The sequence below is a fragment of the Giraffa tippelskirchi genome, chromosome 2 (assembly GCF_054371585.1).
Source record: "Giraffa tippelskirchi isolate mGirTip1 chromosome 2, T2T-mGirTip1v1.2.pri, whole genome shotgun sequence".
Classification (NCBI taxonomy): Eukaryota; Metazoa; Chordata; class Mammalia; order Artiodactyla; family Giraffidae; genus Giraffa; species Giraffa tippelskirchi.
In genome coordinates, this window is record NC_137276.1 from 114,156,654 (window position 1) to 114,177,225 (window position 20,572).

Here is a 20,572-nt window from a genome sequence, read left to right on the forward strand (position 1 = left end):
GGCAGTATGTCCAAGGCAACTTCCTCGCTGTGGTGAGCACTCAAGCTGACTGCTCTCCACCGTGCCAGGCTGGGCTGCTGTTCCGGCCATAGGAGCGAGACCTCTCCTATGCCCAAATTTATGTTATCAGTTTTGTGCACCATTAGAAGATTCTCTTGTCAGCAAATTATTATTTTTATTTATATTTAAATATTTGTTTATTTTTGGCTGTGCTGGGTCTTCATTGCTGCTCCCAGGCTTTCTTTAGCAGCGAGCATAGGCTACTCTCTAGTTGAAGTGCATGGGCTTCTCATTGCAGTGGCCTCTCTTATTGCAGAACACAAGCTCTAGGGCATGCTAGCTTCAGTAGTTGTGGGGCATGGGCTCCAGAGTGCAGCCAAAGAGGTGACCCATGGGCTCAGTTGCCCTGCAGCATGTGGGATCTTCCAGAACCAGGGATGGAACCTGTGTCCTTTGCATTGCAAGGCAGATTCTTAACCAGTGGACCACCAGGGACGCCCCACTAGTAGAGAATTAGAGTGGAAATGTGGAAGGTGTGGTCAACACGAGCTTCAGAAAGATGCCATTAAGGATGAGACGTTGAGGTGACTCTAAGAGCAAAATTCAGAGCATCCTTTGATTTCCTGGAACAGTGTTTTTCAAACTGCAGGTAGTGACTGAAATCACTTTAGTGGTTCATGACCAGCATTTAAAAAAAAAATAAAGTAAAGTAGATTGCAAAATGTCAGAGTGTATCTGATTTTGTTTTATTTAAATTGTGTATGACTACATCATGCTGTAAAATGTATTTCATACTGTGAATGACACTCAGAACAGTTTAAAGTACCATTCCATAACAAGGAATATTTCTTATCAACTTGAACTAGCACATCTTACCAATAAGTCCATGGGAGCTTCAGATACAATTATTCTCAGACAACTAAACTTCTACTAACCTCTGTCATGCATTGTTCTTGGTTTAAATATATATTTTCTTTTCCCTTCTAAAAATTTCAGCCTAAATTTCATTTAAGCCTTTGACACACTCCTGGTTCATGCCATCAGATCATGTTAATAACGAATAGTACACAGGCTTAGAGGAGAGAGTTTCTAGAAATCAGGATGTGAAAACTGAAGACTGGGTAAACTTGAGAAGATCTCATCCTCACATGGAAATTTCCAAGCCCTAGTCAGTTGGTATACTGAGTCAGCGTCCTCAAGGGTTCACCAGTGGAGGATTTGGAGCTGCCACAGTGCTTTTGCTGCTGCTGCTAAGTCGCTTCAGTCTTGTCCGACTCTGTGCGACCCCATAGACGGCAGCCCACCAGGCTCCGCCGTCCCTGGGATTCTCCAGGCAAGAACACTGGAGTGGGTTGCCATTTCCTTCTCCAATGCATGAAAGTGAAAAGTGAAAGTGAAGCCGCTCAGTCGTGTCCGACTCTTAGCGACCCTATGGACTGCAGCCTACCAGGCTCCTCCGTCCGTGGGATTTTCCAGGCAAGAGTACTGGAGTGGGTTGCCATTGCCTTCTCCAGTGCTTTTAGGGAAAGAAAATACCAATCAGGTATTCCAGTTCAGCAAAAAGCCTACATTCAACCTAGGTATGATTTGATATTTATATTTTAGCTTGTACCTTATTGGTGCCTTTTATTTTGCCCCTCTATCCTGTCTTTAAAGGAAGAGCAAAGCTCATGTTGATTAAATTTCTAGGGCTGTTAATGCATTTACACAGGTTTACCACCAACACTTACAGCAGTGATAGAGTAGTCTTCCCTTAGCCACAGGCACGCGTTCCAAGACCAGGGGGTTGCCTGAATCAGAATAGCACTGAGCCCTGTATGTACTGTGTTTTTCCTGTACACACCTGCCTATGACAAAGGTTAATTGATAAATTAGGCACAGTAAGAGAATATCCAAATTGCTACATCACTTCTCTGTGCTTTGTGGCCCCATTTTAGTAAAATACAGTTATTTGAACACAAGGACTGCAATACCAAGACAGTGACTCTGATAACTTAGACTACTACTAAGTGGCTAATGGATGGGTCGTGGGTACAGCGTCCATACACTGGACAAAGGAATTATTTACATCCCCATCAGGACAGCGGAACACTGCAAGATTTCATCACAAACTTAGAAGTGTTATTTCTAGAATTTTCCATTTAATATCTCAGGCCCCAGTTGACTGCAAATAACTGAAACAACAGGTGAAACCAAGGATAAGGAGGGACTGCTGTACAGTATAGTAATTTAGCTTTGTCACTTAATGTGGAAGGTGACATGCTTATATGCTAACCCCTTTAGCTTAGCATATAATAAAGTAACTTATCATATATTCAAAGAGCTCCTATTTGAAAATCTTGTTCGTTTGCAGGAACATGATTTTTCCTTGAAATGTTTTATGTATTTAATGGGGGGGTTATTATTTGTGTTGCTTTATCAAAATAAAATTATCAATTTTACTAAATATTATAAAAAGTGAGATAAGTTGGTAACAAAAAATAAGAAATATTAAACCTAAGACCAGAACATAGTTTTTACCTTTCAATGTATTTATAAGAGTGGTTGTCAAAGTTAAATGGATCTCTTATTTTGGATATTGATAACTCATGAATTATTCAAGAGTATTTTTTGTTGTGAGTTAATCTTGTGTGTGTGGTGGTTACTTTTTTGTGTGAAGAGTATGACAGTAAGGAAGGCTTTGGTATGAGAAATTTTCACAGTTTTAATTCATACTGTAAGATTAATTACATACCTTGTTTTTTTCTTTAGTTGATGATCAGCTGACTGTTCACATAGATGAAGGTGGATGGGCTTGTCTGGTCTGCAAAGAGAAACTTATTATTTGGAAGATTGCTCTGTCACCTATCACTAAGGTAATGATTCTTTAAAGAGCTGGAGGGAGAGAGAGGAGAAGATTCCTAATTGGCTCTGAATTTTTACCCTAACTTGTTAGAGTGTTGGAAATCTGTAATTTGAATCGACTCAAGCTTTATAGATTTGCATTTTTATAGTGATGTGAAATACCAAGCATGCATACACATTTGTGTATTGAGAAAAAAGTTTCTCTCCTCATCATGATTTTAAACAAGATGTATTTTATTTACATTTAAAGAAGTTAGAGACATTGACATTTTAAATGAATGTCATGCAAGTCACTCTGCGCAGTGAAGTCTTAAGACTAAAAGCCATCCACATAAACTAATGAACTGAGTTTCTAAGAGGATAGGAATGTGTTGCACTGAATCTACTGAATCATGTGTAAGAAAATAGGAAAAAATTATACCAATTTTTATAACGCTAATTTAACTCTTAATTGTCAACTTCTCACAAGGGGGCTTTCATTTGTATGTTCACTATTGTACGCTCAGCAGCCTCTTTCTGTCCACTCCAGATCAGGCATACTCTTTTGCAATAGTCATGCTCACTGGGCCTTTGTTCCACTGGGACTCAGGCTCCAACTTACCTAAACTCTTCATGTCTTCTGGTCTCTGTATACCTGCTGTCTAGAAAACCATGTTTGTAGTTAGGAGCATAGGTGAGGGAGAGGTCCTGTGGTGGGTATCCTGAGTTAGCAGAGGAAGCCTGATACTGGCTGAGTCTCAGAAATGTTTTCTAGGCAACTTGGAATACTTATTCTAGTCATGCTGATTTCAAATGTCAATTCAACAAATCAAGATTAGAGTGGGAAAATTCCATAGGAAGTCTACACAGTTCTTTCAACCAATAGACTTTTTTTTTGGTCTAGGAAGGGGTTGGAGTAGTTTGTGTTAAGGGTCAGGTCTAGCTGTTAAGTTTTCCTGATTCTGTATTTCTTAAAATATTTTGTTTTAATGTATATTATCATATGTGAAATAGAACACCATTCCATGTTCGATGCATGTGACAAGGGCTCAGGGCCGGGGCAATGGGATGATCCAGAAGGATGGGATGGGGAGGGAGGTGGGTGGGGGGTCCAGGAAGGGGAACACATGTAAACCCATGGCTGATTCATGTCAATGTATGGCAAAAACAATTACAATATTGTAAAGTAATTAGCCCCCAACTAAAATAAATAAATTTATAAAAAAATATATATATATTTTGTTTTAAAATTAGTGAAAATGACGATGGAAGCCTGATCAAAAAGATGTGAGAAGAAAGTATTTCTAGAATAGTATTTCTAGCAGTGAATTAGAATCTAAAGTATGCAAAGGTTCTGGAAGGGGAAAACATGTACACCCATGGTGGATTCATATCAATGTATGGCAAAACAAATAAAAAGGGAGAAAAAAAAAAGTATGCAGAGAAAGTGAAGTCAGGTACATGTTGAAAAATTGGATTTGAAATGAAAAAGGGTTTGTTTGAATTTGTTTTATAGTTGTCTGTTTGCAAAGAACTTCAGCTGCCACCTAGTGATTTCCACTGGAGTGCCAACTTGGTGGCTCTCTCTTACTCCACTACCTCAGGCGAAGCACATTCTACTCAGGTGGGTGACTTAAATGCTTACTGAAGTATGTATTTTTTTAAGATAGTTCAGTTCAGTCGCTCAGTCGTGTCCTACTCTTTGCGACCCCATGAATTGCAGCACTCCAGGCCTCTCTGTCCATCACCAACTCCTGGAGTCTACCCAAACCCATGTCCATCGAGTCAGTGATGCCATCCAACCATCTCATCCCCTGTCTTCCCCTTCTCTTCCTGCCCCTAATCCTACCCAGCATTAGGGTCTTTTCCAATGAATAAACTCTTCGCATGAGGTGGCCAAAGTATTGGAGTTTCAGCTTCAACATCAGTCCTTCCAATGAACACCCAGGATTGATCTCCCTTAAGATGGATTGATTGGATCTCCTTGCAGTCCAAGGGACTCTCAGGAGTCTTCTCCAACACCACAGTTCAAAAGCATCAATTCTGCAGCGCTCAGCTTTCTTCACCATCCAACTCTCACATCCATACATGACCACTGGAAAAACCATAGCCTTGACTAGACGGACTTTTGTTGGCAAAATAATGTCTCTGCTTTTAAATATGCTATCTAGGTTGGCCATAACCTCTTTCCAAGGAGCAAGCGTCTTTTAATTTCATGGCTGCAGTCACCATCAGCAGTAATTTTGGAGCACAAAAAAACAAAGTCTGACACAGTTTCCACTGTTTCCCCATCTATTTCCCATGAAGTGATGGGACCAGATGCCATGATCTTAGTTTTCTGAACTTGAACTTTAAGCCAACTTTTTGGCTCTCCTCTTTGACTTTCATCAAGAGGCTCTTTAGTTCTTCTTCACTTTCTGCCATAAGGGTGGTGTCATCCGCATATCTGAGGTTATTGATATTTCTCCCGGCAATCTTGATTCCAGCTTGTGTTTCTTCCAGCCCAGGGTTTCTCATGATGTACTCTGCACAGAAGTTAAATAAGCAGGGTGACAATATCCAGCCTTGACGTACTCCTTTTCCTATTTGGAACCAGTCTGTTGTTCCATGTCCAGTTCTAACTGTTGCTTCCTGACCTGCATACAGGTTTCTCAAGAGACAGGTCAGATGGTCTGATATTCCCATCTCTTTCAGAATTTTCCACAGTTTATTGTGATCCACACAGTCAAAGGCTTTGGCATAGTCAGTAAAGCAGAAATAGATGTTTTTCTGGAACTCTCTTGCTTTTTCGATGATCCAGCGGATGTTGGCAATTTGATCTCTGGTTCCTCTGCCTTTTCTAAAACCAGCTTGAACATCTGGAAGTTCATGATTCACGTATTGCTGAAGCCTGGCTTGGAGAATTTTGAGCATTACTTTACTAGTATGTGAGATGAGTGCAATTGTATGGTAGTTTGAGCATTCTTTGGCATTGCCTTTCTTTGGGATTGGAACGAAAACTGACCTTTTCCAGTCCTGTGGCCACTGCTGAGTTTTCCAAATTTGCTGGCATATCGAGTGCAGCACTTTCACAGCATCACCTTTGAGGATGTGAAGTAGCTCAACTGGAATTCCATCACCTCCACTAGTTTTGTTCGTAGTGATGCTTTCCAAGGCCCACTTGACTTCACATTCCAGGATGTCTGGCTCTAGGTGAGTGATCACACCATCGTGATTATCTGGGTCGTGAAGATCTTTTTTGTACAGTTCTTCTGCGTATTCTTGCCACCTCTTCTTAATATCTTCTGCTTCTGTTAGGTCCATACCATTTCTGTCCTTTATCGAGCCCATCTTTGCATGAAATGTTCCTTTGGTATCTCTAATTTTCTTGAAGAGATCTCTAGTCTTTCCCAATCTGTTGTTTTCCTCTATTTCTTTGCATTGATCACTGAGGAAGACTTTCTTATCTCTCCTTGCTATTCTTTGGAACTCTGCATTCAGATGGGAATATCTTTCCTTTTCTCCTTTGCTTTTTGCTTCTCTTCTCTTCCCAGCTATCTCTGTAAGGCCTCCTCAGACAGCCATTTTGCTTTTTTGCATTTCTTTTCCATGGGGATTGTCTTGATCCCTGTCTCCTGTACAATGTCATGAACTTCTGTCCATAGTTCATCAGGCACTCTGTCTATCAGATCTAGTCCCTTAAATCTATTTGTCACTTCCACTGTATACTCATAAGGGATTTGATCTAGGTCATACCTGAATGGTCTAGTGGTTTTCCCTACTTTCTTCAATTTAAGTCTGAATTTGGCAATAAGCAGTTCATGATCTGAGCCATAGTCTGCTCCTGGTCTTGTTTTTGCTGACTCTATAGAGCTTCTCCATCTTTGGCTGCAAAGAATATAATCAATCTGATTTCGGTGTTGACCATCTGGTGATGTCCACGTGTAGAGTCTTCTCTTGTGTTGTTGGAATAGGGTGTTTGCTATTACCAGTGCGTTCTCGTGGCAAAACTCTATTAGCCTTTGCCCTGCTTCATTCTGTACTCCAAGGCCAAACTTGCCTGTTATGCCAGGTGTTTCTTGACTTCCTACTTTTGCATTCCAGTCCCCTATAATGAAAAGGACATCTTTTTGGGTGTTAGTTCTAGAAGGTCTTGTAGGTCTTCATAGAACCGTTCAACTTCAGCTTCTTCAGCATTACTGGTCAGGGCATAGACTTGGATTACCGTGATATTGAATGGTTTGCCTTGGAAACGAACAGAGATCATTCTGTCGTTTTTGAGATTGCATCCAAGTACTGCCTTTCGGACTCTTTTGTTGACCATGATGGCTACTCCATTTCTTCTAAGGGATTCTTGCCCACAGTAGTAGTTATAATGGTCATCTGAGTTAAATTCTCCTATTCCAGTCCATCTTAGTTCTCTGATTCCTAGAATGTTGACATTCACTCTTGCCATCTCCTGTTTGACCACTTCCAATTTGCCTTGATTCATGGACCTAACATTCCAGGTTCCTATGCAATATTGCTCTTTACAGCATCGGACTTTGCTTCTATCACCAGTCACATCCACAGCTGGGTATCGTTTTTGCTTTGGCTCCATCCCATCATTCTTTCTGGAGTTATTTCTCCACTGATCTCCAGTAGCATATTGGGCACTTACTGACCTGGGGAGTTCATCTTTCAGTGTCCTATCTTTTTGCCTTTTCATACTGTTCATGGGATTCTGAAGGCCAGAATACTGTAGTGGTTTGCCATGCCCTTCTCCAGTGGACCACATTTTGTCAGACCTCTCCACCATGACCCATCGTCTTGCGTGGCCCCACACGGCATGGCTTAGTTTCATTGAGATAGACAAGGCTGTGGTACGTGATAAGGGAGTTCTAAAGTTGGGGGGATCACCCAGTTGGGTTTTGAAACATAGCTGTAAAGCTGCAGGAATCAAGACAGAATGGTAATGGCAGAGAGGTAGACACACAGGGCAATGGAACAGAGCAGAGTACACATACAGACCCACACAGAGATGGTGCCCTGATCTTTGACAGGGGTGCAGAAGACATTCAGTGACCTGAAGATGGTCTTCTCAATAAATGATGTTGGAATCATCAACCATCTTTAGGAAGAAAAAAAATTCCTCCTAAACCTCACATAAAGATGAACCCCAAATGGATCATAGATCTAAATGTAAATTGTAAAACTGAAAACTTTTAGAAGAAAACAGGAGAAAAATCATCATGACATGGGGTTAGTTGAAGAGTTCTTAGAAATCAGCAAAAATGTGACTGATAAAAGAAGAAAAATAGATAAATTGGACTTAATCAAAATTTAAAACTTGGCTCTGCCAAAGACCCTGAGAAGAAAACGAAGAGAGAGCTATAGATTGGTAGGAAATACTACAAGTAAAACATTCAATAAAGGACTTGTATCCAGAACATAAAATGAACTCTCAAAACTTAGTAAGAAAACAAACAACCCAATTGAAAAAGTAAGGCACAGGACTTGAACACTTTACCAAAGAGAATATAAGGATGCCAGATAAGCCATGAAGAGACATTCACATCGTTAGCCATTAGGGGAATGCAAATAAAACAAGTGAGATACCAGTTCACTCTTACTACAATGGCTGAAATTAAAAGCACTGACACCGGCAACTGCTGGTAAGGATGTGAAGCAGCTGGAACCTCATACATTGCTGATAGGCATGCAGAATGGCACAGCCACTTGATTTTCACTTTCTTATAAAGTTAAAGTACCCTTGCCATATGACCCAACAATTCCATTCCTGGCTGTTGATTTTAGAGAAGCTAAAGCTTATGTTCACACACACACACACACACACACACACACACAAAACAATACACTAATGTCATAGCACCTTTATTTGTGATAGCCAAAGGTGGAAACAATCAATATCCTTTAGCAAGTGAATGGATAAATAAACTGACTCTTCCATAGGATGAAATACTGCTCAGAAGTAAAAAGACATAAGCTATTGATCCATGAAACAACATGGGTGAATCTCAAAGGCATTGTACTAAATGAGATAAACCATTGTCAAAAGGTTCTATTCTATATGATTTCATTTGTTTGGCGTTTTCAGAAAGACAGAACTATAATGATGGAAATGGGGATTGCCAGGGTTGAGAGGGTAGGGCAGGGTATGACCAAAGAGAAAGTGTTATGGAGTTTTGGGTGCTGATGGACTCTCCTATATCCTTATTGTGGTGGGACTTAGAGGAGTCTAAAAGTGAAAGTTTTAGTCACTTAGTCATATCTGACTCTTTGTGACTGCATGGACTGTAGCCCACCAGGTTCCTCTGTCCATGGAATTCTCCAAACAAGAATACTGGAGTGGGTTGCCATTCCCTTCTCCAGGGGATCTTCCCAACCCAGGGATTGAACTTGGGTCTCCCACATTGCAGGTAGATCCTTTACCATCTGATCCACCATGTGTTTTAAAATTCATAGGACTGTAAAAAGCGAAACATTTTGTGTGATCTGAAGAGAAACCAGAGTATAAAAAATCATAGAATTATAAAACAGGAGGAGAAAATGTCAATTTTACTGTATGATAATATTTTAAATATGGAAAAAAGGAATTTTTTCCCCTGATTTCTGTTAATCAGTAGCACATTGCCCTAGTTTCTTTATGTCAGTGTCATCAGACTACTGCTTTGGGCTCCTTTTATTGTGGTTGCTGAGTGTTATGATCTTGTTTCTAGGCTGTTACTGTCATGGTTGCCACCAGAGAAGGATCTATCCGCTATTGGCCAAGCCTTGCGAGTGAAGACACCTACACAGAGACGTTCATAGATCTGGGAAGTGAAAAGACCTACAGTTTCCTAACAGCAGTACAGGTATACGATGGATATTCTTTTATATTTATTGGAAAACTGTCATTTGGCTTGGAAATCAGGTTTGAATGACTAAACAATTGTGATTTTGAGCAGATCATACAGGTAGGAGTGGGAGGAGATCAAAAAGAGGCAAGAAAAGAATGTAAGGATCTAGAATTTGAACACTTAGACCGAGGGAAGCTCTTCTCGTAGGGCTCTGACATATCAGTGGAGCATAGTAGCCAGTGGTATTCGTTTGTGTCAGAAACGTCTTTAGAAAGTGATTCAGAAACTCTTAGAGGAGGAATGGTTTGCTAATACATAGTCTTTTGGTTTACCAAAGAAATAAAATCTGATTCTTGATTTATTGAACCTACATAATGTGAACCTATAACTTAAAAATCAGAATTTAAAAAAAAACCATGCAATCAAAAAAATTGCTACGAAGTTTTTCTGTGTAGTACTAAGTGAATGGATTCATAATAAATTTTTAAAAATAACAGTTCTTTTTTTATTCTTTTAGATTTATGTTGAGGTACAGATGCTTTCCCTCAAAGCGTATCAAAGTGATTTGTGTTCATTTTCTTTTCTTAGTCTTAAATGCTTAACTGAACTAATTTCACAACATTTGTTCACAGGGAGGAAGTTTTATTTTATCTTCATCGGGGGGCCAACTAATCCGCCTGATACCTGAAAGTATAGGAAAAATTCATCAGCATATCCTGCCTCAAGGACAAGGCGTGCTTTCAGGAATTGGTCGGAAGGTTTCTTCTCTTTTGGGAATTTTATCTCCTAGTAGTGATCTCATTGTAAGTTGATAAAATAACTTTGTTTTACTAGCTTGTTTCGTAGTGAAATCAGTAAGTTGGCAGTCTCCTATGAAGTTAGCATTGCCACTGTATGAACAGTGGTGTACATGAGATGAAAACGTTGATCTTTCAGTGAAACATTTTTATTATGATGATCAGATGAGTTCATACTAACCCTCTTGCATCCTCTGTAACATTAACTATTCTTAAGTTTTATAGATTATAAGTTTATTTTTTGAATTAAAACTATGATGTAAAATTATAAATGTGTTTAAGGATTAGTTTTGCTTTCTAGACATAACCAAAAGTCTGCTTTCCACCTCCGAGCCTCCAGCTGTCTGTGTGGATAACTCAGATCTGTGTCTGCTGGGCTCTGCCTCAGACTCTGGAATAGTGAGTGAAGATGCTGGGAACTAACTTGTGGGGGCATCTGCTCTGCCAGGTTCTCTGTGTGTGTTATCTCCTGTAATTATTGTGATCTGTAATGTACAGAGCTTCATATCCAATTTGTGTTAAATAAATGAGGAAATGGCCTCAGTGAGGCTACTAAAATTGACCAAAGTTCAAAACTGCTCAGCAGCAGATGCATGCCCACATCTGTGTGAATTGAGAGCATATTCCCCTGCCCTCGACTTTTTTTTAAACATTTTATTTTATAGGAGTGTAGCTGAGTAACAATGCTGTGATAGTTTCAGGTGGACAGGACTCAGCCATACGTATACATATATCCATTCTCCCCCAAACTCCCTTTGCATCCAGACTGCCACGAAACACTGAGCAGAGTTCCTTGTGCTATGCAGCAGGTCCCCTTGCATTAGCCATGTTAAATACTGCAGTATCACATCCTTTATTAAACTGTGCTTTTCCCTCTGATTTCAGGTTGCTATCATTATCTGCTTCCTTAAATGGTCTTTGAACCTAAACCTTAACATGTCTAGAAAAAAATTGCTCATGTTCTCTTCTCTCCTGTTGACTTACAAAACTCATTTTTCGTTTGACCTATTTCTAATGGCACTATCACCTTTTTCAGAGACCCAGGTATAAAATCCTGGTTGTGTGGGTGTGGATGTGTGTGTGTGTTCCTCTCTTTATGGAGCAGATTATTTACCAGGTTCTCTAGATTTGAGTCATGGTGACCGGAAAAGTGGAGATAATTAGGGTTTTAGTTCAGCAGTCATGTATACGCAATTTTTAAGTTGGGTTAGATGTGTTCTTCAGAAGCAAGGAGGATGAAATGATATAACCATGTGGAACTACACACACCCCTCCAGATTCCTTCTCCTATAACACAGCTCTTGTGCTCATAAGCTATTGATATTATCTCCTTTGCTTACCTGGTTTACAAACTCACATTCAAGACTGTGCTGTGTGTGAACCTTAGTTTTGCCTCTTTCCTAGCTATAATCCACATTCCAGTTTAGCAGGACTGTGATTTGTTCTCTAAAGAGCCTCTGACTTTCCTGCCTCCCTACTCTGCTCTTCCTGGGCCTTCTGCCTGTGAAAATCCTCCTTACTCTCAAGGTCTATTTCAGGATCACTTCTTCCCTTGAATCCTCAATGAAGAATTCTGCTAGGATTACTAATCAAATAGCTATAAAATATTCGATTTTTTAATTTCAAAAAAATCATTGACATTAGAATTTAATAATCTGTAAACTTTTTTTCTCCTCTCCATACAGCTTTCAAGTGTCCTTTGGGATAGAGAGACAGCAAGCTTTTATAGCCTGACAAGTTCAAACATCAGTAAATGGGAATTAGATGATTCTTCAGAAAAACAAGCACATAGTTGGGATATAAATAGAGTCCTGAAGGAAAACATTATTGATGCTATCTGGGTAAGGAACAGTAACATTCATCTCTGTCATTTTTATTATATAAGATTGCTAGTTCCTTTAGTTGTATTTATTAGAACACATTTCAGTGTAATACACCAAGTTTTAGCCATCAAATAAGCAGAGATGGAGTATTCAATCTTTAGAAGTATTGGGACTCACTGGCTTACTTAATTTTTTAAATGCACACATTATTTATTCAATAAGTTTAACTTCCTGTGGATGAGGCAGTTTAGTAGGTGCTGGCTGTCTGAGGAGGCCTTACAGATAGCTGGGAAGAGAAGAGAAGCAAAAAGCAAAGGAGAAAAGGAAAGATATTCCCATCTGAATGCAGAGTTCCAAAGAATAGCAAGGAGAGATAAGAAAGCCTTCCTCAGTGATCAATGCAAAGAAATAGAGGAAAACAACAGATTGGGGAAGACTAGAGATCTCTTCAAGAAAATTAGAGATACCAAAGGAACATTTCATGCAAAGATGGGCTCGATAAAGGACAGAAATGGTATGGACCTAACAGAAGCAGAAGATATTAAGAAGAGATGGCAAGAATACACAGAAGAACTGTACAAAAAAGATCTTCACGACCCAGATAATCACGATGGTGTGATCACTCACCTAGAGCCAGACATCCTGGAATGTGAAGTCAAGTGGGCCTTGGAAAGCATCACTACGAACAAAGCTAGTGGAGGTGATGGAATTCCAGTTGAGCTACTTCACATCCTCAAAGGTGATGCTGTGAAAGTGCTGCACTCGATATGCCAGCAAATTTGGAACACTCAGCAGTGGCCACAGGACTGGAAAAGGTCAGTTTTCGTTCCAATCCCAAAGAAAGGCAATGCCAAAGAATGCTCAAACTACCGCACAATTGCACTCATCTCACATGCTAGTAAAGTAATGCTCAAAATTCTCCAAGCCAGGCTTCAGCAATACGTGAAGCGTGAACTTCCAGATGTTCAAGCTGGTTTTAGAAAAGGCAGAGGAACCAGAGATCAAATTGCCAACATCCGCTGGATCATCGAAAAAGCAAGAGAGTTCCAGAAAAACATCTATTTCTGCTTTACTGACTATGCCAAAGCCTTTGACTGTGTGGATCACAATAAACTGTGGAAAATTCTGAAAGAGATGGGAATACCAGACCATCTGACCTGTCTCTTGAGAAACCTGTATGCAGGTATGGAAGCAACAGTTAGAACTGGACATGGAACAACAGACTGGTTCCAAATAGGAAAAGGAGTACGTCAAGGCTGGATATTGTCACCCTGCTTATTTAACTTCTGTGCAGAGTACATCATGAGAAACGCTGGGCTGGAAGAAACACAAGCTGGAATCAAAATTGCTGGGAGAAATATCAATAACCTCAGATATGCGGATGACACCACCCTTATGGCAGAGAGTGAAGAAGAACTAAAGAGCCTCTTGATGAAGGTGAAGGAGGAGAGTGAAAAAGTTGGCTTAAAGCTCAACGTTCAGAAAACTAAGATCATGGCATCTGGTCCCATCACTCCATGGGAAATAGATGGGGAAACAGTGGAAACAGTGTCAGACTTTATTTTTTTGGGCTCCAGAATCACTGCTGATGGTGACTGCAGCCATGAAATTAAAAGACGCTTACTCCTTGGAAGGAAGGTTATGGCCAACCTAGATAGCATATTTAAAAGCAGAGACATTACTTTGCCAACAAAAGTCCGTCTAGTCAAGGCTGTGGTTTTTCCAATGGTCATGTATGAATGTGAGAGTTGGACGGTGAAGAAAGCTGAGTGCCGCAGAATTGATGCTTTTGAACTGTGGTGTTGGAGAAGACTCTTGAGAATCCCTTGGACTGCAAGGAGATCCAATCAATCCATCCTAAAAGAGATCAATCCTGGGTGTTCATTGGAAGGTCTGATGTTGAAGCTGAAACTCCAATACTTTGGGCACCTCATGGGAAGGGTTGACTCATTGGAAAAGACCCTAATGCTGGGTAGGATTGGGGGCGGGAGGAGAAGCGGACGACAGAGGATGAGATGGTTGGATGGCATCACCGACTCGATGGACATGGGTTTGGGTAGACTCCAGGAGTTGGTGATGGACAGAGAGGCCTGGTGTGCTGCAATTCATGGGGTCGCAAAGAGTAGGACACGACTGAGTGACTGAACTGAACTGGGGATGTAAAGGTGAAAAGAAGTGATTCCTATACTCAAGGAGCTTACATTGTTGATATTTTCATGTAGGGATCTGAAAGTAACTATGAAGCTATTAAAGAAGGGGTCAACATTCGGTATTTGGATTTGAAGCAAAACTGGTAAGCAATTCATTTGTCATAAAGAACATAGGTAGTTGTTTGGAAAAACAGATTGATGTTTTTTATAGAATAATAAGCAATCTTGCTATCTGTTCTTCTGATGTGTCTAACCCTAATCTTTTATTATTGCACCTTACTGAATCGCTTTGTTTTGTCTGGCAGTGCTAATTCATTTCGGAAGTGTAGGCATTTTCCGGCCTTCCACTGTGTGTCCCATTAGCTGTCTGCCCTTGTTAGGGATCCATCTTTTCTGCTCGCATAGCGGGAGCTTCTGAGAGCTGCGTGCTCCACTGCTAGGTGTGCTCCATGCTGTTGTCTTTTCTCACTCAGTGGAGATTCTGGGGGCTTTTCGCCAGTCCTTTTTTTGTTGCTGAAGGAGCTTTAGCCTGAGTTTGTGGCTGTGTTGAATAAAGGAAGGATGGATGAGGTTTTGTCCTGGCGGTACAAGTTAGAACTCAGTCATGGTTTATGACTGAGTCACTCAGAGTGAATTTCCTCTTAGAACCAATGCTCTTAGTGGTGCTTAAGATCTTAAGTTAGTCTGATAAAGCTACTTAATCCCATGTTATTGTTTAGCTTTAATATTATGGTAATATAGAACTGAAAAGCCATTTATAATAGGGCTTCTGTAATAGAGTTTATAATGAGTGCAAACATATGATTTGTAATTCTTTAAAACACAGCTTACTGGAAGTTAGGATAATTTTTATGTGTTTTAGAGTAATTTGGTTTAGTAGAACAAATTCTACTTGTTTCTTGGCTTGTAGTGCTGCTGTTTAATTTTTCTCTTGTGGGCTATTGAGACTTGTCAGGATCCTTCTTTATAATTTCTGAAAAACTTGTATGTAAACTATCAAAGAAGTAAAAATAATATGCTTAATTTCCAAAAACATTTTAATTAAATACAGTTTATCTTGTTTTAATTTATCTTTACTGGACCTCCATCATAAGTTTAGAACTGGTGCCAGGATGCAGCCAACTGTGGGAAATAGGATGTGGACATTTTTTCACATGTAATTTTCAGAATGGAGACATAGGTTGAGAACAGAGAAACGTGCTTAGGACTTGCTGTGCTGAGGCAGACCCAGAATGCTGTCGTGCCAACATGACTTGATTCTTGTGTGGCCTGTGAGATGCAGCTCTCATCCTCCTCCTTGGCCCCTCCCACCATTGCTCCAAACGATCCAGTCATCACTCTCTGTATCCTCAAGTTCCACTGATCCTTGTAGACTGTTCCATGTCTGGATAGGTGTCTTCTGTTTAAGAAGCATGTGTCTCCCTGATGCTTGTTGCTCTTCCTTGATCAATTGTTCATTTTGGCCAGAGCTGCAACCTTGGCTCATATTTTCAGTGAACAGGTTTATGAGTTGTTGTATCAGGCTATTCCTGAGATAAAGCTCAGGCAGCTTCATTTTGCACTTTTTGAAATCATAAATGTGTTATCCTGTATTTACTAACATAAAAATTTGTCAAGTTTTTACTGATTTGCAAAAATAATTGTCTTTCTATCATCTTTACTACCCAAAATAGCTTCACGTTATTTTAATCATGAAGTTTTTTTTTTTGTAAAGATGTCAGATGAAGCTGATCTGAGCACCACTTCCTGAGGATTTCTTTATTAGCTGTGTCTCTGGGCCTCATTGGCACCTCTTACTGCACGACAGTCCAGTCTATAGAGTAACTTCAGTTGACTCACCACAGCATGGCCATCTCTACCTCCCTACCTGGTGCAGAGGAAGGCTCTCAGGACTGTGTTCTCTGTGGCTTCGCTCACTGCCCTCTTAGCTGTCACCTAGGAGCTGTTTAGGTCACTGCCAGTATGTTCCAATTTGGACCAGTGTCCTTGAAGTTTTCGAGGGAATTCAGGTAGAAGTGATAAGAGTTGGGGAGCTGGGGAAAGGAAACAGTGGAGAAGGAAAATGAGAGCTGTATCAGGACTGCTTGATTTGAAGTGCATGTCATCTAGTCAGTAGCTTGCTTTATTATTTTTAGTTGTCGGTAGAGAGTGCTTGCCATCCTGTTAATATTTCTGAAACTTGAATGAAAGTTGATAAAAATGTTACTAAATGTTTTAGGAGTTGAGATTAGAGACCATTTAATTTTTTTTTATGTTGGGGGCAACAACTTTGATAGACTTAAGAGAACCACATACATTTTTAAGATGGAAAAAATTTGTTTTCACATATACAGCAGCTTGAATATACAATAGCAGTGCTATGATTGGTTATTAAAGATAAAACCAAAATGTTTTTCTTCTGTATGAAAGTAAACTTTAAAAGCAGATTAGATCAGGGGTTAGCAACCTTTTCTATAAAGAGTCCAAAACTGTATTTTTAGGCTTTAGGGACCATGTGGTCTTCGTTGCAGCTATTTTACTCTACCAGTGGTAGTATTAAAGCATCCATAGATGGCACACAGACAAGTGGGCATGGCCGTCTTGCAGGACAGATTCATTTACAGAAACTCACCTGTGGTCAATTTGACTTGATAGCTTCACTTTGCTAATCCCTGTGTTTGATGATTTGTTGGTCTTTTTAAGTCAGATTTATTGAGTTATATTTACATACAGTATATATTTTATACCCTTTTTAGTGTATAATTTGGTGAGTTTTGACGAGTACATAGTCATTTAACTACAACCACAATCAAGATACAGAACAATTCTATCACTCCAAAAATTCCTTTGTACTCCTTTGTCAGGGGCTTTCTGGGTGGCTCAGTGGTTAAAAAAAAAAAATCTGCCTGCCAATGCAGGAGATGCAGGAGGCACAAGTTTGGTTCCTGAGTTGGGAAGACCCCTGGAGGAGGAAATGGCAACCCACTGCAGTATTCTTGCCTGGAAAATCCCATGAACAGAGGAACCTGATGGGCTGTAGTTTGTAGGGACACAAAGAGTCAAACAGGACTGAGTATGCATGCACACACTCCTTTCTCAAACCCTTCCTTCACTTCCAGCTCCTGGCAACCATTGATGTCTTTTCTGTCCCTATAGTGTAGATGGCATCATACAGTATAAAGCCTTTGGAGTCTGGTTTCTTTGACTTAGCATAATGAATCTGATATTCATTCAGTGGTTGCTTCCTTTTTACTGCTGAGTAGCTTTACCAGGATTTGTTTATTCAACAGTTGAAGGATATTGAGTTGTTTCCAGTTTTAGGCAATTATGAGTAAAGTCACTATAAACATTTGTACACAGGTTTTGGTGTGAAGATAAGTTTTTATTTCTCTTAGGTAAATATCTAGGACTGGGCTTACTAGGTCGTATGGTAAATGCATGTTTATCTCTTTAAGAAATTGCCAAACTGTTTTCCAAAGAGACAGTATATCTTTCTTTTTCATTGATTAGCGATGGGCTCCTAATTTTGGCAGCAGCATGGCACCTGGCAGACAGCCCCTGCCTTGTCTATTACTCTCTGATAACAGTAGAAGATAATGGCTACCAAATGTCAGATTCAGTGACTGTGGAAGTCACTCAGTATAACCCACCTTTTCAGGTAAGATTTCTGTTTATAAGCTAAATGACCAAGTGACAGTAACTTGCTGAGTTTTTTTTCCCTAACTGTTGCAAGGTCAGATTCTTTGAGATGTTCATCTGTAAGGCTTAGAAATGCATTTAATTTAATTTTTTAAAAATCTCTTTATTGGGGTACTTCCCTGGTGGTCCAGTGGCTAAGACTGTGCTCCCAATGCAGGGGACCCGGGTTCAATCCCTGGTCAGGGAACTAGATCCCTCATCCCGCAGCTAAGAGTTGGCATGCTGTAATAAAAGATCCCACATGCTCCAACTAAAACCTGGTGCAGTCAAATGTAAATACATTTTTTAAAATAAAATTCCTTTATTTATTGTTACTAGCCACGCCGTGCAGCTTGCAGGGTTTTAGTTCCCTGACCATAGATTGAACTCTGGCCCTCAGCAGTTACAGCACAGAGTCCTAGTCCACACTGGACCACCAGGGAATTCTCAGAAATACATTTTAAATAGCTAGTTTTTAGGCATTGCATTCTGTTTGCCATCTCATACTCATTCCTCTGTTCAGCCTTAGCTAAAGAGGAGTGAGAGTGGGAGCCCTTCACAGTGAGCAGCTTGTTTCTTCTGCTGTAGCTCTGTGAAGGTATTTTCATTTCTGTATTACTGAGTAGAAAGAAAATATTGACGATGAACTGCAGAGTGAAAAATAGGAAGAAACTTGATGAGAATTGGACTTTGGTTTTGAGTGCTGTATATTACAGAAAAATCCTCTTTTTGCTCAAATAGGATTATATTTGTAGGTAACCAGATTATATATTTATCAAAATTCATGTGAATAGTTAAAAGGCAAAAGTTGCGGACATGAGGGGATGGGGCAGGGGTGGGTAACAAATTGAAAGAATAGCATTAAAGCCTATACATTACCATATGTAAAATCAGGTAGTGGGAATTTGCTGTATGACACAGGGAACTCAAATGCTCTGAGACAGCCTAGAGGGGTGGGATTGGGTGAGAGGTCGGAGGGAGGTTTAAAAGGGTGGGGGCATATGTATACCTGTGGCTAATTCTTGTTGATATATGGCAGAATCCAATACAATATTGTAAAGCATTTATCCTCCAATTAAAAATAAGTAAACTTTTTGAAAAGACAAGCTATCTAATTTTAAGCTTCTTGATAGCAATTTAACATTATTTAATAACTGCTGTTATTTAGGAGAGGCCTATACAAGGTTAACTTCATTTAACCTTGCTACTACTAAATCACTTCAGTCGTGTCCGACTCTGTGCGACCCCATAGACGGCAGCCCACCAGGCTCCCCCGTCCCTGGGATTCTCCAGGCAAGAACACTGGAGTGGGTTGCCATTTCCTTCTCCAATGCATGAAAGTGAAGTCGCTCAGTCGTATCTAATTCTGTTGAACTTATTCTTAATACAATTTGCATAACTGACTACTGTAAGGAAATCTTAATTTGATCTTTTATTTCAAACAGAAATAAACCTTATGTGTTCTGATTATACAAGAAAAGTACACTCAGTGTTAAAAATTTTTTCAGACAATGCGAAAGGGATAAAGAAGACAATTTGAGAATTAAAAAATCATGAGATTCCACTTTTATGTTTGTAAAATTCTTTTAATAAACAAAATATCCTTTTGAGCTTTTGCTAATTTTCTGACTTACTAAGTCTTATTTCTATTTCTGTTTCTAATTTCATATATGAACAAATGAACTCAGTTTTCTTGTGCTTGATATATGGACAGTGAAGAAAGAAGCAATATTTATCAGGGGTTGTTTTAAAAGTATCTCTAAATTCTAAAATAATGAACTAATTTTATTTTCTTTCTCACGTTTGTTAATAGGCTTTTTAGTTGAAATCTTAACACCATGGAAACATTTTCAAACTTTGCTAGTTATTTGCAACTCAGCAAATGATTTCCCTAATTGATGTTTATAAACTTATTTCTGTCATGTTTTGTAAATCATCTCAGGTAATTTTCAGAAGGATAATCAATGAATTATTTTGTCATTTTTATGAGATAGTGTACAAAAGTGTGAATTATGAAGTCATACAAAAGTGTTTTTTGTTTCAATTCTTATTAAGTATAATCTTTAATTTTCAGTCTGAAGACTTGATTATATGTCGGTTGATGGTCCCAAACTTTTCAAACCAGGCTGCCTGTCTGTATACTGAAAGTGCTGTCTACATGTGCTCCACAGGAACTGGGAAGTTTTCTCTTCCTCAGGAGAAAATTGTTTTTAATACACAAGGTGGGTAATCGGTTTTAGAAACTAGGATTAGGAACTCATTAGTCATTTTTGCTCTCTTTCCGTAAGCTTTGCTTCAAGCATGATGCCTGTGATAATTCAGTACCATACCTACAGTAGCTGAGAAACTGGGAGGGTGGTAGAGCCCAGTTTTACTATAGACAGAAAATAGTAACATTTTCCCCAGAAGAGGCCAAGAAGGAAAGAACTGATGCTCAGAGAAGTAATTGCTTGTTGCTGGTCAGTAAGAGTGACTTATTCTGAGTTGATGTTCTTTAAATAAGT

The 20,572-nt window shown here is 39.5% G+C and overlaps 1 protein-coding gene across 1 annotated transcript in view; it reads left to right on the forward strand.

Annotated features, from left to right (window-relative positions):
• The window catches only part of NUP133 (nucleoporin 133), a 67,659-nt gene that overhangs the window by 4,527 nt on the left and 42,560 nt on the right, over positions 1-20,572 (forward strand). Inside the window, exons 3-10 of the mRNA XM_081570304.1 lie at positions 2,752-2,855; positions 4,340-4,447; positions 9,522-9,656; positions 10,274-10,444; positions 12,124-12,279; positions 14,484-14,554; positions 17,901-18,048; positions 20,143-20,290. Coding sequence (XP_081426430.1) covers positions 2,752-2,855; positions 4,340-4,447; positions 9,522-9,656; positions 10,274-10,444; positions 12,124-12,279; positions 14,484-14,554; positions 17,901-18,048; positions 20,143-20,290 — 1,041 coding nt within the window. The remainder of the gene's footprint in view (positions 1-2,751; positions 2,856-4,339; positions 4,448-9,521; positions 9,657-10,273; positions 10,445-12,123; positions 12,280-14,483; positions 14,555-17,900; positions 18,049-20,142; positions 20,291-20,572) is intronic.